The sequence below is a fragment of the Salvelinus alpinus genome, chromosome 4 (assembly GCF_045679555.1).
Source record: "Salvelinus alpinus chromosome 4, SLU_Salpinus.1, whole genome shotgun sequence".
NCBI lineage: Eukaryota > Metazoa > Chordata > Actinopteri > Salmoniformes > Salmonidae > Salvelinus > Salvelinus alpinus.
The window spans coordinates 101898399-101916322 of NC_092089.1; the positions used below are offsets into that span (position 1 = coordinate 101898399).

At 49.0% G+C, this 17924-nt stretch overlaps 1 protein-coding gene across 1 annotated transcript in view; it reads right to left on the reverse strand.

The window, feature by feature from the left end:
- Positions 1–281: 281 nt before the first annotated feature.
- Positions 282–17924, reverse strand: part of LOC139574858 (fibroblast growth factor 16) — a 42975-nt gene continuing 25332 nt past the window's right edge. Inside the window, exon 3 of the mRNA XM_071399827.1 lies at positions 282–1271. Within this exon, the coding sequence (XP_071255928.1) occupies positions 1026–1271 (246 nt within the window). The 3' untranslated portion in view covers positions 282–1025. The remainder of the gene's footprint in view (positions 1272–17924) is intronic.

The following is a 17924-nucleotide window of genomic DNA, read 5'->3' on the forward strand; positions in this document are numbered from 1 at the left end:
TTGATTTAGAACACTCTGACATCACAATGACTAGTCAGAAGATGAGTTCTCTACACGTTGATTTAGAACACTCTGACATCACAATGACTAGTCAGAAGATGAGTTGTCTACACGTTGATTTAGAACACTCTGACATCACAATGACTAGTCAGAAGATGAGTTGTCTACACGTTGATTTAGAACACATTGACATTCTCTCAACTTCCATTGGTCAATCCCTCCCTCCCTCCCTGGAGTTCTCTGGTTGCTGTGGTGAATGGCTTGGCTAGAGTAGTGTCCACTGGTCATCTCAGCTAGTCTGATCAACTTTCCATTATTTGTTCATTACTAGTCCTCAGACCCCTTGGTGCTACTCAAACTGCTGAGGACTAACCCCAAACCCTTTTCATATTTGCAGTGAATGCTAGTTAAGTATCTTATTATGTATAAAAGTGGTTCTCATCAGGAAAAGTCTTTGTCTTCTTCAGGTGGTTAGTGGTTCAGGTGGTTTTAACCTGCGGTTTTCCCAGGGTGGGTTAGGCATTCATACAGGCCTGACGCCAGTCCAGTCTCTCTCCCCCCGTATCCGTTTAGTGAAGAGATTATCTCCTCCGCTCAACTGTGCACCCCTCCAGAGTGAGGTCTTATGGGCCTAATGACACCTCCCTGTAGTAGGACCCCCCCTCTCTCCTCAGTGGCTGGAGAGAAGAGCGTCTCCGCTCTGCTCTGACCCCTCTGAGGTCAAACAGTCTTCTCATAGTGGTAACGTCCAGGAACACAAGCTATGTTTATCTCTCTGGTTGGTGGTCCATTCGGAGGAACGGGACGGGGGCCTTTTGGCTGGAGAGGCAATACATAAACACCTTCATAGGGGGCGTGGGGCTGGAGGCGTGGGAGCGAGGTCAGTGGGAGTACTGAGTCCTGACCTTAGTCCCAAACTCTCCTCCCTTTCCTCCTCCTCATCCCGCTCTCCTCCCTTTCCTCCTCCTCATCCCGCTCTCCTCCCTTTCCTCCTCCTCATCCCTCTCTCCCAGGCTCAACCCTGGTCACCTGTATTGGAACAGATCTCTGTAAGCCTGGGGGATCTTCTCTATCTCCACAGGCCGAGGCAGGAAGTGCGTTAGTTTCTGGTGTTTCTTAGTCCTCCCCCCCTCCCGTGGCGAGCCGTCCTTGTTGAGCGCTACGTAGTAGAAGCGTCCGGTGTCGGTGTGTTTGTAGAGCGTAGAGGCGTATGTGTTGTACCAATTCTCCTCAAACTGCTCTCTGAACACACACTCTGCTGTTAACTTCTTCTGCGGAAGAGAGGGAGAGATGGGTGAGTGTGTTGTCTATACAGCAGCTTAATTAAGATACAATTCATGGATTAGTTCATTAATATTTTGGTAACAGTTTGAGGTAGAAACTTCACAGCAACAGATCATAACACAATAATCAACAACAAAGAGCTGCTGAGGAGGTGAGAGAAGGTAAGAAGGAGGGACTAAGGGAGAGAAAGCCTGCTGAGGAGGAGAGAGAAGGTAAGAAGGAGGGACTAAGGGAGAGAAAGCCTGCTGAGGAGAAGAGAGAAGGTAAGAAGGAGGGACTAAGGGAGAGAAAGCCTGCTGAGGAGGAGAGAGAAGGTAAGAAGGGGGGACTAAGGGAGAGAAAGCCTGCTGAGGAGGAGAGAGAAGGTAAGAAGGGGGGACTAAGGGAGAGAAAGCCTGCTGAGGAGGAGAGAGAAGGTAAGAAGGGGGGACTAAGGGAGAGAAAGCCTGCTGAGGAGGAGAGAGAAGGTAAGAAGGAGGGACTAAGGGAGAGAAAGCCTGCTGAGGGGGTGAGAGAAGGTAAGAAGGAGGGACTAAGGGAGAGAAAGCCTGCTGAGGAGGAGAGAGAAGGTAAGAAGGGGGGACTAAGGGAGAGAAAGCCTGCTGAGGGGGTGAGAGAAGGTAAGAAGGGGGACTAAGGGAGAGAAAGCCTGCTGAGGAGGTGAGAGAAGGTAAGAAGGGGGGACTAAGGGAGAGAAAGCCTGCTGAGGGGGTGAGAGAAGGTAAGAAGGGGGGACTAAGGGAGAGAAAGCCTGCTGAGGGGGTGAGAGAAGGTAAGAAGGGGGGACTAAGGGAGAGAAAGCCTGCTGAGGAGGTGAGAGAAGGTAAGAAGGGGGGACTAAGGGAGAGAAAGCCTGCTGAGGGGGTGAGAGAAGGTAAGAAGGGGGGACTAATGGAGAGAAAGCCTGCTGAGGAGGTGAGAGAAGGTAAGAAGGGGGGACTAAGGGAGAGAAAGCCTGCTGAGGAGGTGAGAGAAGGTCAGAAGGGGGGACTAAGGGAGAGAAAGCCTGCTGAGGGGGTGAGAGAAGGTAAGAAGGGGGGACTAAGGGAGAGAAAGCCTGCTGAGGGGGTGAGAGAAGGTAAGAAGGGGGGACTAAGGGAGAGAAAGCCTGCTGAGGGGGTGAGAGAAGGTAAGAAGGGGGGACTAAGGGAGAGAAAGCCTGCTGAGGGGGTGAGAGAAGGTAAGAAGGGGGGACTAAGGGAGAGAAAGCCTGCTGAGGAGGTGAGAGAAGGTAAGAAGGAGGGACTAAGGGAGAGAAAGCCTGCTGAGGAGGTGAGAGAAGGTAAGAAGGAGGGACTAAGGGAGAGAAAGCCTGCTGAGGAGGTGAGAGAAGGTAAGAAGGAGGGACTAAGGGAGAGAAAGCCTGCTGAGGAGGTGAGATAAGGTAAGAAGGAGGGACTAAGGGAGAGAAAGCCTGCTGAGGGGGTGAGAGAAGGTAAGAAGGGGGGACTAAGGGAGAGAAAGCCTGCTGAGGAGGTGAGAGAAGGTAAGAAGGGGGGACTAAGGGAGAGAAAGCCTGCTGAGGGGGTGAGAGAAGGTAAGAAGGGGGGACTAAGGGAGAGAAAGCCTGCTGAGGAGGTGAGAGAAGGTAAGAAGGGGGGGACTAAGGGAGAGAAAGCCTGCTGAGGGGGTGAGAGTCCCCCCTTCTGACCTTCTCTCACCCCCTCAGCAGGCTTTCTCTCCCTTAGTCCCCCTTCTTACCTTCTCTCACCTCCTCAGCAGGCTTTCTCTCCCTTAGTCCCCCCTTCTGACCTTCTAAGGGAGAGAAAGCCTGCTGAGGGGGTGAGAGAAGGTCAGAAGGGGGGACTAAGGGAGAGAAAGCCTGCTGAGGAGGTGAGAGAAGGTAAGAAGGGGGGGACTAAGGGAGAGAAAGCCTGCTGAGGGGGTGAGAGAAGGTAAGAAGGGGGACTAAGGGAGAGAAAGCCTGCTGAGGAGGTGAGAGAAGGTAAGAAGGGGGGACTAAGGGAGAGAACGCCTGCTGAGGAGGTGAGAGAAACCGTGTCTGAATCCTGGCTCAGAAAGGCCACCAAAAATCCAGAAATTTCCATCCCTAACTATAACATTTTCCGACAAGATAGAACTGCCAAAGGGGGCAGAGTTGCAATCTAATGCAGAGATGGCCTGCAGAGTTCTGTCTTACTATCCAGGTCTGTGCCCAAACAATTCAAGCTTCTACTTCTAAAAATCCGCCTTTCCAGAAACAAGTCTCTCACCGTTGCCGCTTGCTATAGACCACCTTCTGCCCTCAGCTGTGCCCTGGACACCATATGTGAATTGATCGCCCCCCATCTATCTTTAGAGTTCGTGCTGTTAGGTGACCTAAACTGGGATATGCTTAACACCCCGGCCATCCTACAATCTAAGCTAGATGCCCTCAATCTCACACAAATTATCAATGAACCTACCAGGTACCACCCCAAATCCGTAAACACGGGCACCCTCATTGATATCATCCTGACCAACCTGCCCTCTAAATACACCTTTGCTGTCTTCAACCAGGATCTCAGCGATCACTGCCTCATTGCCTGCGTCCGAAATGGGTTTGCAGTCAAACGACCTGCCCCTCATCACTGTCAAACGCTCCATAAAACACTTCAGCAAGCAGGCCTTTCTAATCGACCTGGCCCGGGTATCCTGGAAGGATATTGACCTCATTCCGTCAGTAGAGGATGCCTGGTTATTCTTTAAAAGTGCTTCCTCACCATCTTAAATAAGCATGCCCCTTTCAAAACATGTAGAACCAGGAACAGATGAGCCCTTGGTTCACTCCAGACCTGTCTGCCCTTGACCAACACAAAAACATCCTGTGGCGTTCTGCATTAGCATTGAACAGCCCCCGCGATATGCAACTTTTCAGGGAAGTTAGCAACCAATATACACAGGAAGTTAGCAAAGCAAAGGCTAGCTTTTTCAAACAGAAATTTTCATCCTGTAGCACAAACTCCCAAAAGTTCTGGGACACTGTAAAGTCCATGGAGAATAAGAGCACCTCCTCCCAGCTGCCCACCGCACTGAACTCCCCTCACCTGGTTGTCTAGGTCTCAGTAAGGAACTCCCCTCACCTGGTTGTCTAGGTCTCAGTAAGGAACTTCCCTCACCTGGTTGTCTAGGTCTCAGTAAGGAACTCCCCTCACCTGGTTGTCTAGGTCTCAGTAAGGAACTCCCCTCACCTGGTTGTCTAGGTCTCAGTAAGGAACTCCCCTCACCTGGTTGTCTAGATCTCAGTAAGGAACTCCCCTCACCTGGTTGTCTAGGTCTCAGTAAGGAACTCCCCTCACCTGGTTGTCTAGGTCTCAGTAAGGAACTCCCCTCACCTGGTTGTCTAGGTCTCAGTAAGGAACTCCCCTCACCTGGTTGTCTAGGTCTCAGTAAGGAACTCTCCTCACCTGGTTGTCTAGGTCTCAGTAAGGAACTCCCCTCACCTGGTTGTCTAGGTCTCAGTAAGGAACTCTCCTCACCTGGTTGTCTAGGTCTCAGTAAGGAACTCCCCTCACCTGGTTCTCTAGGTCTCAGTAAGGAACTCTCCTCACCTGGTTGTCTAGGTCTCAGTAAGGAACTCCCCTCACCTGGTTGTCTAGGTCTCAGTAAGGACCTCCCCTCACCTGGTGGTCTAGGTCTCAGTAAGGACCTCCCCTCACCTGGTTGTCTAGGTGATAGGCAGGGGAGAGGTCAGGTGATAGGTAGGGGAGAGGGCAGGTGATAGGCAGTTGAGCGGTCAGGTGATAGGCAGTTGAGAGGTCAGGTGATAGGAAGTGGAGAGGTCAGGTGATAGGCAGTTGAGAGGTCAGGTGATAGGCAGGGGAGAGGTCAGGTGATAGGCAGTGGAGAGGTCAGGTGATAGGCAGGGGAGAGGTCAGGTGATAGGCAGTGAAGAGGTCAGGTGATAGTCAGGTGACAGGTAGTTGAGAGGTAAGGTGATAGACAGGGGAGAGGTCAGGTGACAGTTAGGGGAGAGGTCAGATGATAGGAAGTGGAGAGGTCAGGTGATAGGCAGGGGAGAGGTCAGGTGATAGGCAGTGAAGAGGTCAGGTGATAGTCAGGTGACAGGCAGTTGAGAGGTAAGGTGATAGGAAGTGGAGAGGTCAGGTGATAGGTCAGGTGATAGGAAGTGGAGAGGTCAGGTGATAGGCAGGGGAGAGATCAGGTGATAGGCAGGGGAGAGGCCAGGTGATAGGCAGGGGAGAGGTCAGGTGATAGGCAGGGGAGAGGTCAGGTGATAGGCAGGGGAGAGGCTAGGTGATAGGAAGGGGTGAGGCCAGGTGATAGGTCAGGTGATAGGAAGTGGAGAGGCCAGGTGATAGGCAGGGGAGAGGCCAGGTGATAGGCAGGGGAGAGGCTAGGTGATAGGCAGGGGAGAGGCTAGGTGATAGGCAGTGGAGAGGCCAGGTGATAGGAAGTGGAGAGGCCAGGTGATAGGAAGTGGAGAGGCTAGGTGATAGGAAGTGGAGAGGCCAGGTGATAGGAAGTGGAGAGGCCAGGTGATAGGCAGTGAAGAGGCCAGGTGATAGGAAGTGGAGAGGCCAGGTGATAGGAAGTGGAGAGGCCAGGTGATAGGAAGGGGAGAGGCCAGGTGATAGGAAGTGGAGAGGCCAGATGATAGGAAGTGGAGAGTTCAGGTGATAGGAAGTGGAGAGGCTAGGTGATAGGAAGTGGAGAGGCCAGGTGATAGGCAGTGAAGAGGTCAGGTGCAACATTAAACATGAGACATGCAGCTCATAAAGATCCCCTATTGATCTTGTTTAGGGACAATATAATGGTCCTCCCTAGACTAGTCTACAACTCTACAATATAATGGTCCTCCCTAGACTAGTCTACAACTCTACAATAGAACCCAACAGGACAGAACAATAGAACCCAACAGGACAGAACAATAGAACACAACTGGACAGAACAATAGAACACAACAGGACAGAACAATAGAACACAACAGGACAGAACAATAGAACCCAACAGGACAGAACAATAGAACCCAACAGGACAGAACAATAGAACACAACAGGACAGAACAATAGAACCCAACAGGACAGAACAATAGAACACAACAGGACAGAACAATAGAACCCAACAGGACAGAACAATAGAACCCAACAGGACAGAACAATAGAACCCAACAGGACAGAACAATAGAACCCAACAGGACAGAACAATAGAACCCAACAGGACAGAACAATAGAACCCAACAGGACAGAACAATAGAACCCAACAGGACAGAACAATAGAACCCAACAGCCTGACAACACCACTCTGTCAGGGTCTGTCTGTCTGTCTGTCTGTCTGTCTGTCTGTCTGTCTGTCTGTCTGTCTGTCTGTCTGTCTGTCTGTCTGTCTGTCTGTCTGTCTGTCTGTCTGTCTGTCTGTCTGTCTGTCTGTCTGTCTGTCTGTCTGTCTGTCTGTCTGTCTGTCTGTCTGTCTGTCTGTCTGTCTGTCTGTCTGTCTGTCTGTCTGTCTGTCTGTCTGTCTGTCTGTCTGTCTGTCTGTCTGTCTGTCTGTCTGTCTGTCTGTCTGTCTGTCTGTGTGTCTGTCTGTCTGTCTGTCTGTCTGTCTGTCTGTCTGTCTGTCTGTCTGTCTGTCTGTGTGTGTGTGTGTGTGTGTGTGTGTGTGTGTGTGTGTGTGTGTGTGTGTGTGTGTGTGTGTGTGTCTGTGTGTGTGTGTGTGTGTCTGTCTGTCTGTCTGTCTGTCTGTCTGTCTGTCTGTCTGTCTGTCTGTCTGTGTGTGTGTGTGTCTGTCTGTCTGTCTGTCTGTCTGTCTGTCTGTCTGTCTGTCTGTCTGTCTGTCTGTCTGTCTGTCTGTCTGTCTGTCTGTCTGTCTGTCTGTCTGTCTGTCTGTCTGTCTGTCTGTCTGTCTGTCTGTCTGTCTGTCTGTCTGTCTGTCTGTCTGTCTGTCTGTCTGTCTGTCTGTCTGTCTGTCTGTCTGTCTGTCTGTCTGTCTGTCTGTCTGTCTGTCTGTCTGTCTGTCTGTCTGTCTGTCTGTCTGTCTGTCTGTCTGTCTGTTCGCCCAACCTCTGGGGTATCTGAATAGTCTGCCCTCTTGGCCCAGCTCTCTGCTGTTTGGCTGAGCGTAGTATAACCTGACATCATAAGATAGAAGATGGTAGCCTACTCCCTATATAGTGCACTACTATTGGCCAGGGCCCATAGGAAATAGGGTGCCATTTGGGACGAACTCTTGGACTGCAGGCAGCAGATGAATGTGTTTGACCAGCAGATGAATGTGTTTGGGGGTTAGTGGCTAGGGGTTAGGGGCTAGGGGTTAGTGGCTAGGGGTTAGGACCTAGGGGTTAGGGGCTCGGGGCTAGGGGTTAGGGGCTAGGGGTTAGGGCTGTGTGGAGGGGTTAGGGGTAAGGGGCTAGGGGTTAGGGGCTAGGGGTTAGGGGCTAGGGGTTAGGGGCTAGGGGCTAGGGGTTAGTGGTTAGGGGTTAGGGGCTCGGGGTAAGGGGCTAGGGGCTCGGGGTTAGGGGCTAGGGGTTAGGGGCTCGGGGTAAGGGCTGTGTGGAGGGGTTAGGGGTTAGGGGTTAGGGGCTAGGGGTTAGGGGCTAGGGGCTCGGGGTTAGGGGCTAGGGGTTAGGGGTTAGGGGCTCAGGGTTAGGGGCTAGGGGTTAGGGCTGTGTGGAGGGGTTAGGGGTAAGGGGCTAGGGGTTAGGGGTTAGGGGCTAGGGGTTAGGGCTGTGTGGAGGGGTTAGGGGTAAGGGGCTAGGGGTTAGGGGTTAGGGGCTAGGGGTTAGGACCTAGGGGTTAGGGCTGTGTGGAGGGGTTAGGGGTAAGAGGCTAGGGGTTAGGGGTTAGGGGCTAGGGGTTAGGGCTGTGTGGAGGGGCTAGGGGTAAGGGGCTAGGGGTAAGGGGCTAGGGGTTAGGGGCTCGGGGCTCGGGGTTAGGGGCTAGGGTTTAGGGGTTAGGGGCTCGGGGTTAGGGGCTAGGGTTTAGGGGTTAGGGGCTCGGGGTTAGGGGCTAGGGGTTAGGGCTGTGTGGAGGGGTTAGGGGTAAGGGGTTAGGGGTTAGGGGCTAGGGGTTAGGGGTCAGGGCTGTGTGGAGGGGTTAGGCGTAAGGAGCTAGGGGTTAGGGGCTAGGAGCTAGGGTGTAGGGGCTAGGGGTTAGGGTTTAGGGGTAAGGGCTGTGTGGAGGGGTGTTGCCTGTAAACACACACCAGGAGGCCAGGCACATACCCAGCTAACAATTCTAGGGCGAGAGAACGTTTTTGTAATGTTTCCCTGCTGTTTGTGTCCAGTTTTCCGTCAGCTAGGGGGAACATTCTATGTCAACAAAAACTTTCTGAGAACCTTTTCAAGCACATTTTGGCGTTAGAGTTGGACACATTCCCTTAATGTTAAACAGAACATAACCAGAACGTGGTTACCATGTTCTCAGAATATCCTACATTAATGTTTTATGACACGTTTCAAGAACATTGTCCAGTTTTCCGTGAATCAGTTGTCAGGATGTCACCGGATGGTCTCAAAGAATTGTTTTCATTAGACATCACATCCTGTTACTGTTGCTAAGCCAATCAAGGCCCTGATTGGTGAACCACTGATCCATTCATCACTCTTCGTCTGTTGTCCAGAGACAACTAACAGTACCATTCATCGCTCTTTGTCTGTTGTCCAGGGATAACTAACCATACAATTCATCACTCTTCGTCTGTTGTCCAGAGACAACTAACAGTACCATTCATCACTCTTTGTCTGTTGTCCAGGGATAACTAACTGTACGTATCTGACATACATGACAACATTGTGCAGATTCATGTATACAGTCATTATTATTCAACATGTCCTCCCAAGGGATTTCAACTCAACCTCTTGGTCCACGGTACGCCAAGCTTCCTGCTACGCCACCATGTCTGTTCCAAGCTTCCTCCTACGCCACCATGTCTGTTCCAAGCTTCCTGCTACGCCACCATGTCTGTTCCAAGCTTCCTCCTACGCCACCATGTCTGTTCCAAGCTTCCTGCTACGCCACCATGTCTGTTCCAAGCTTCCTGCTACGCCACCATGTCTGTTCCAAGCTTCCTGCTACGCCACCATGTCTGTTCCAAGCTTCCTGCTACGCCACCATGTCTGTTCCAAGCTTCCTGCTACGCCACCATGTCTGTTTCAAGCTTCCTGCTACGCCACCATGTCTGTTTCAAGCTTCCTGCTACGCCACCATGTCTGTTCCAAGCTTCCTGCTACGCCACCATGTCTGTTCCAAGCTTCCTGCTACGCCACCATGTCTGTTCCAAGCTTCCTGCTACGCCACCATGTCTGTTTCAAGCTTCCTGCTACGCCACCATGTCTGTTTCAAGCTTCCTGCTACGCCACCATGTCTGTTCCAAGCTTCCTGCTACGCCACCACATCTGTTCCAAGCTTTCTGCTACGCCACCATGTCTGTTCCAAGCTTCCTGCTACGCCACCATGTCTGTTTCAAGCTTCCTGCTACGCCACCACGTCTGTTCCAAGCTTCCTGCTACGCCACCATGTCTGTTCCAAGCTTCCTGCTACGCCACCACGTCTGTTCCAAGCTTCCTGCTACGCCACCATGTCTGTTTCAAGCTTCCTGCTACGCCACCATGTCTCCTACCCCATAAATAATCAGTATTTATTAATTCTGTATAGCTGAGCATCTCAAAGAGAACTCTATCGTCTTGAGAAACTCATTTTAGTTACATCAGGTAGGTGTGTTGTAACTGTTGACAAATAATGACATTGACATACAGTATATTGCTAAGAATGTAACATTATCCCCAACATAAAGGACCTGCTAAGGAGACAGTCTGTCTGTTGTTATCCCCAACATAAAGGACCTGCTATGGAGACAGTCTGTCTGTTGTTATCCCCAACATAAAGGACCTGCTATGGAGACAGTCTGTCTGTTGTTATCCCCAACATAAAGGACCTGCTATGGAGACAGTCTGTCTGTTGTTATCCCCAACATAAAGGACCTGCTAAGGAGACAGTCTGTCTGTTGTTATCCCCAACATAAAGGACCTGCTAAGGAGACAGTCTGTCTGTTGTTATCCCCGACATAAAGGACCTGCTAAGGAGACAGTCTGTCTGTTGTTATCCCCAACATAAAGGACCTGCTATGGAGACAGTCTGTCTGTTGTTATCCCCAACATAAAGGACCTGCTATGGAGACAGTATGTCTGTTGTTATCCCCGACATAAATTACCTGCTAAGGAGACAGTCTGTCTGTTGTTATCCCTGACATAAAGGACCTGCTAAGGAGACAGTCTGTCTGTTGTTATCCCCAACATAAAGGACCTGCTATGGAGACAGTCTGTCTGTTGTTATCCCCAACATAAAGGACCTGCTATGGAGACAGTCTGTCTGTTGTTATCCCCGACATAAAGGACCTGCTATGGTGACAGTTTGTCTGTTGTTATTCCCAACATAAAGGACCTGCTATGGAGACAGTCTGTCTGTTGTTATCCCCGACATAAAGGACCTGCTATGGAGACGGTCTGTCTGTTGTTATCCCCGACATAAAGGACCTGCTATGGAGACAGTCTGTCTGTTGTTATCCCCAACATAAAGGACCTGCTATGGAGACAGTCTGTCTGTTGTTATCCCCAACATAAAGGACCTGCTATGGAGACAGTCTGTCTGTTGTTATCCCCGACATAAAGGACCTGCTATGGAGACAGTCTGTCTGTTGTTATCCCCAACATAAAGGACCTGCTATGGAGAGAGTCTGTCTGTTGTTATCCCCAACATAAAGGACCTGCTATGGAGACAGTCTGTCTGTTGTTATCCCCGACATAAAGGACCTGCTAAGGAGACAGTCTGTCATTGTACCATCTAAACCACTGAGAATCATTGTACCATCTAAACCAGTGAGAATCATTGTACCATCTAAACCAGTGAGAATCATTGTACCATCTAAACCAGTGAGAATCATTGTACCATCTAAACCAGTGAGAATCATTGTACCATCTAAACCAGTGAGAATCATTGTACCATCTAAACCACTGACAATCATTGTACCATCTAAACCACTGAGAATCATTGTACCATCTAAACCACTGAGAATCATTGTACCATCTAAACCAGTGAGAATCATTGTACCATCTAAACCAGTGAGAATCATTGTACCATCTAAACCACTGAGAATCATTGTACCATCTAAACCACTGAGAATCATTGTACCATCTAAACCACTGAGAATCATTGTACCATCTAAACCACTGAGAATCATTGTACCATCTAAACCAGTGAGAATCATTGTACCATCTAAACCAGTGAGAATCATTGTACCATCTAAACCACTGAGAATCATTGTACCATCTAAACCACTGAGAATCATTGTACCATCTAAACCACTGAGAATCATTGTACCATCTAAACCAGTGAGAATCATTGTACCATCTAAACCAGTGAGAATCATTGTACCATCTAAACCACTGAGAATCATTGTACCATCTAAACCACTGAGAATCATTGTACCATCTAAACCAGTGAAATATATTTTCCATAACCTCAATCATTGTACTTTCAGTTGTTTGAGTCTGGTGTACAAAAGTAAAAGAACGGGACATTTAAGAACGGGAAGCATAGAAATAGTGCACATGGAACAGATCTACTGCTTCTTAGACTGGCTTTCAATGAGAATGACAGATCTATAACACATAGAACAGATCTACCGCTTCTTAGACTGGCTTTCAATGAGAATGACAGATCTATAACACATAGAACAGATCTACCGCTTCTTAGACTGGCTTTCAATGAGAATGACAGATCTATAACACATAGAACAGATCTACTGCTTCTTAGACTGGCTTTCAATGAGAATGACAGATCTATAACACATAGAACAGATCTACCGCTTCTTAGACTGGCTTTCAATGAGAATGACAGATCTATAACACATAGAACAGATCTACCGCTTCTTAGACTGGCTTTCAATGAGAATGACAGATCTATAACACATAGAACAGATCTACTGCTTCTTAGACTGGCTTTCAATTAGAATGACAGATCTATAACTCACATTTCTATGTGTATTGGACTGGGTTGCCCAGAAATGTACATATTGGCACTTTAAAGTTTTCATCTGAAACCAAAAATTCAGCTGTATCAAAGTGTTTAAAAACCGTCTATCAGGGCCACCTCAAACTCAAATACACCCTGTGAGTTCACCTGCAAATAGTCCTGACTGTGTATACTTAGCGAACTTGGTAAAATATGTAAATATTTTAACTGCTCTATATCTAAATGAAGGGGGTTCCTATCTTGTCCTAACTCAGGGAACGGATGAGTTATGGGACCTGGGAAGACTTTGGGATATTTCTCAGAAGCCCAGAGTCATGAGAGGTAAACACCACGCCTCTCTGTTCTGCGCTGGTCTAGTTGTTTCCATGACAACCTGTACAACACAGAGGTCCACTATAGTTCCACATGGTATCTATAATCACCTCTCATCTGGGTTCCTGTTACAGGTCCACTATAGTTCCACATGGTATCTATAATCACCTCTCATCTGGGTTCCTGTTACTGGTCCACTATAGTTCCACATGGTATCTATAATCACCTCTCATCTGGGTTCCTGTTACAGGTCCACTATAGTTCCACATGGTATCTATAATCACCGCTCATCTGGGTTCCTGTTACTGGTCCACTATAGTTCCACATGGTATCTATAATCACCTCTCATCTGGGTTCCTGTTACAGGTCCACTATAGTTCCACATGGTATCTATTTTTTTTATATTCTTTTTATTTCACCTTTATTTAACCAGGTAGGCTAGTTGAGAACAAGTTCTCATTTGCAACTGCGACCTGGCCAAGATAAAGCATAGCAGTGTGAACAGACAACACAGAGTTACACATGGAGTAAACAATAAACAAGTCAATAACATGGTAGAAAAAAAGAGAATCTATATACAATGTGTGCAAAAGGCATGAGGTAGGCAATAAATCGAATAATTACAATTTAGCAGATTAACACTGGAGTGATAAATCATCAGATGATCATGTGCAAGAAGAGATACTGGTGTGCAAAAGAGCAGAAAAGTAAATAAATAAAAGCAGTATGGGGGGTGAGGTAGGTAAATTGGGTGGGTAGTTTACAGATGGACTATGTACAGCTGCAGCGATCGGTGAGCTGCTCGGATAGCAGATTTTTAAAGTTGTTGAGGGAGATAAAAGTCTCCAACTTCAGAGATTTTTGCAATTCGTTCCAGTCGCAGGCAGCAGAGAACTGGAAGGAAAGGCGTCCAAATGAGGTTTTAGCTTTAGGGATGATCAGTGAGATACACCTGCTGGAGCGCGTGCTGCGGGTGGGTGTAGCCATCGTGACCAGTGAACTGAGATAAGGCGGCACTTTACCTAGCATAGCCTTGTAGATGACCTGGAGCCAGTGGGTCTGACGACGAACATGTAGCGAGGGCCAGCCGACTAGGGCATACAGGTCGCAGTGGTTCGTCGTATAAGGTGCTTTAGTAACAAAACGAATGGCACTGTGATAAACTGCATCCAGTTTGCTGAGTAGAGTGTTGGAAGCTATTTTGTAGATGACATCGCCGAAGTCGAGGATCGGTAGGATAGTCAGTTTTACTAGGGTAAGTTTGGCGGCGTGAGTGAAGGAGGCTTTGTTGCGGAATAGAAAGCCGATTCTTGATTTGATTTTGGATTGGAGATGTTTGATATGAGTCTGGAAGGAGAGTTTGCAGTCTAGCCAGACACCTAGGTACTTATAGATGTCCACATATTCTAGGTCGGAACCGTCCAGGGTGGTGATGCTAGTCGGGCGTGCGGGTGCAGGCAGCGAACGGTTGAAAAGCATGCATTTGGTTTTACTAGCGTTTAAGAGCAGTTGGAGGCCACGGAAGGAGTGTTGTATGGCATTGAAGCTCGTTTGGAGGTTAGATAGCACAGTGTCCAAGGAAGGGCCGGAAGTATATAGAATGGTGTCGTCTGCGTAGAGGTGGATCAGGGAATCGCCCGCAGCAAGAGCAACATCATTGATGTATACAGAGAAAAGAGTCGGCCCGAGAATTGAACCCTGTGGTACCCCCATAGAGACTGCCAGAGGACCGGACAACATGCCCTCCGATTTGACACACTGAACTCTGTCTGCAAAGTAGTTGGTGAACCAGGCAAGGCAGTCATTAGAAAAACCGAGGCTACTGAGTCTGCCGATAAGAATATGGTGATTGACAGAGTCGAAAGCCTTGGCCAGGTCGATGAAGACGGCTGCACAGTAATGTCTTTTATCGATGGCGGTTATGATATCGTTTAGTACCTTGAGCGTGGCTGAGGTGCACCCGTGACCGGCTCGGAAACCGGATTGCACAGCGGAGAAGGTACGGTGGGATTCGAGATGGTCAGTGATCTGTTTGTTGACTTGGCTTTCGAAGACCTTAGATAGGCAGGGCAGGATGGATATAGGTCTGTAACAGTTTGGGTCCAGGGTGTCTCCCCCTTTGAAGAGGGGGATGACCGCGGCAGCTTTCCAATCCTTGGGGATCTCAGATGATACGAAGGAGAGGTTGAACAGGCTGGTAATAGGGGGTGCGACAATGGCGGCGGACAGTTTCAGAAATAGGGGGTCCAGATTGTCAAGCCCAGCTGATTTGTATGGGTCCAGGTTTTCCAGCTCTTTCAGAACATCTGCTATCTGGATTTGGGTAAAGGAGAAGCTGGGGAGGCTTGGGCGAGTAGCAGCGGGGGGGGCGGGGCTGTTGGCCAAGGTTGGAGTCGCCAGGAGGAAGGCATGGCCAGCCATTGAGAAATGCTTGTTGAAGTCTTCGATTATCACGGATTTATCGGTGGTGACCGTGTTACCTAGCCTCAGTGCAGTGGGCAGCTGGGAGGAGGTGCTCTTGTTCTCCATGGACTTTACAGTATCCCAGAACTTTTTGGAGTTAGAGCTACAGGATGCGAATTTCTGCTTGAAAAAGCTGGCCTTTGCTTTCCTGACTGACTGCGTGTATTGGTTCCTGACTTCCCTGAACAGTTGCATATCGCGGGGGCTCTTCGATGCTATTGCAGTTCGCCACAGGATGTTTTTGTGCTGGTCGAGGGCAGTCAGGTCTGGAGTGAACCAAGGGCTATATCTGTTCTTGGTTCTGCATTTTTTGAACGGAGCATGCTTGTCTAATATGGTGAGGAAGTAACATTTAAAGAATGACCAGGCATCCTCAACTGACGGGATGAGGTCAATATCCTTCCAGGGTACCCGGGCCAGGTCGATTAGAAAGGCCTGCTCGCAGAAGTGTTTTAGGGAGCGTTTGACAGTGATGAGGGGTGGTCGTTTGACCGCGGACCCGTGGCGGATACAGGCAATGAGGCAGTGATCGCTGAGATCTTGATTGAAGACAGCAGAGGTGTATTTGGAGGGCAGGTTGGTCAGGATAATGTCTATTAGGGTGCCCATGTTTACGGATTTAGGGTTGTACCTGGTGGGTTCCTTGATGATTTGTGTGAGATTGAGGGCATCAAGCTTGGATTGTAGGACTGCCGGGGTGTTAAGCATATCCCAGTTTAGGTCACCTAACAGAACAAACTCTGAAGCTAGATGGGGAGCGATCAATTCACAGATGGTGTCCAGGGCACAGCTGGGAGCTGAGGGGGGTCGGTAGCAGGCGGCAACAGTGAGAGACTTATTTCTGGAGAGATTAATTTTTAAAATTAGAAGTTCGAACTGTTTGGGCATAGACCTGGAAAGTATGACAGAACTTTGCAGGCTATCTCTGCAGTAGATTGCAACTCCTCCCCCTTGGCAGTTCTATCTTGACGGAAAGTGTTATAGTTGGGTATGGAAATCTCAGAATTTTTGGTGGCCTTCCTAAGCCAGGATTCGGACACGGCAAGGACATCAGGATTGGCAGAGTGTGCTAAAGCGGTGAGTAAGGCAAACTTAGGGAGGAGGCTTCTGATGTTGACATGCATGAGGCCAAGGCTTTTTCGATCACAGAAGTCAACAAATGAGGGTGACTGGGGACATGCAGGGCCTGGGTTTACCTCCACATCACCCGAGGAACAGAGGAGTAGTAGGATGAGGGTGCGGCTAAAGGCTATCAGAACTGGTCGCCTAGAGCGTTGGGGACAAAGAATAAAAGGAGCAGATTTATGGGCGTGGTAGAATAGATTCTGGGCATAATGTGCAGACAGGGGTATGGAGGGGCGCGGGTACAGCGGAGGCAAGCCCAGGCACTGGGTGATGATAAGAGAGGTTGTATCTCTGGACATGCTGGTCTCAATGGGTGAGGTCACCGCATGTGTGGGGGGTGGGACAAAGGGGGTATCAGAGGTACGGAGAGTGGAACTACAGGGTCCATTGCAAACCAAAACAATGATAATGAAAACTAGCCTGAACAACAGTATGCAAGGCATATTGATATTTGAGAGAGACATACAATAAGGCATAAAGTGATTGCAGGTCTTGATTGGGAGAGCTAGCTAAAACAACAGGTAAGATAACAGCAGCAATAACAGGGTGCTAGTCTAACACAGCAACAACAGGTAAAAATGGCGACGACTAGGCAGAGAGGGTCGGATTAACTACACACAGATCCTGAGTTAAAGCACAGAGCCGACAGATAAAACACAAATAAACAGAATGGAGTACCGTGAATTAATGGACAGTCAAGCATGCATCAGCTATGTAGCCAAGTGATCATAGTGTCCAGGGGGCAGCCGTAGATGGAGCAGGGAGGCCTCCACTAAGCTAGCACGCGGCGTTTAAAGTTAGTAGCCCGGGGGGTGGTCTGCTCAGACGGAGGGGGTCTGCTCAGACGTGGTCGTGTCGACAGAGAATCCAGAGAATCCAAGCCGAATGGCGAAAGAGAGGTTGTGAATTGTAGAATTGTGTTTGCTAACTGGTGCTAGCTTCGTGGCAGTGGCGCTAACTGCGCTAGCTGCAAGCTAGCTGTGAGGATCAGAAGTAGTGGCTCAGGGATTACGGCAGGAATCCGGCGTTGTTGTCGAGAGACAGTCCGATGCTGGTAAATTGGTGAGTAATATCCAGGCTAATAACAGGGCTGGTGTCTGTGCAGAAGGTAAAAGCTACTAGCAGCGGCAAAAAATGGCTAAATTAGCTTGTAGCTGATTTAGACCAGTTGTGATGGATTGGCAGGGCTCTGTGTCGGCAAAAAAAAGGTCCAGTCCAATTGGCAAAAGAGGTATTGTAGCCCAAGAATTCGCTGGTAGACCTCTTCGGCTAGCCGGCAGATGGGCCTAGCTCGAGGCTAGCTCAAGGCTAACTGGTGCTTGCTTCGGGACAGAGGTGTTAGCCAGTAGTAGCCACTCGGTTGCAGCTAGCTAGCTGTGATAATACGGTGTAATTGTCCAGAGCTTGCGTCAGGAATCCGGTGATGTGGTAGAGAAAAAGCAGTCCTATATGCTCTGGGTTGATATCGCGCTTGCAGACTGGCAGGTATTGGCCCAGTATTGAAGCTGGCTGTGTCCGAGTTAAGGGTGAAGACCGCAGCAGTGGCTAACTGACTACTAGCTAGTAGCTAGTTATCTGGCTAGCTTCTGATTGGGGTTACGGTTCTAAAGTATAAAAAAAATAGCAGGTCCGTACCACATTGGGTGAGGCGGAATGTAGGAATGTATATTCAGTTCCTAAATGGAAAGTGAAATAAAAATATATACGAAATGTATACGAAAAATACGAATACTATTTACACGGGACAGACAGGACAAAGACACATCCGACTGC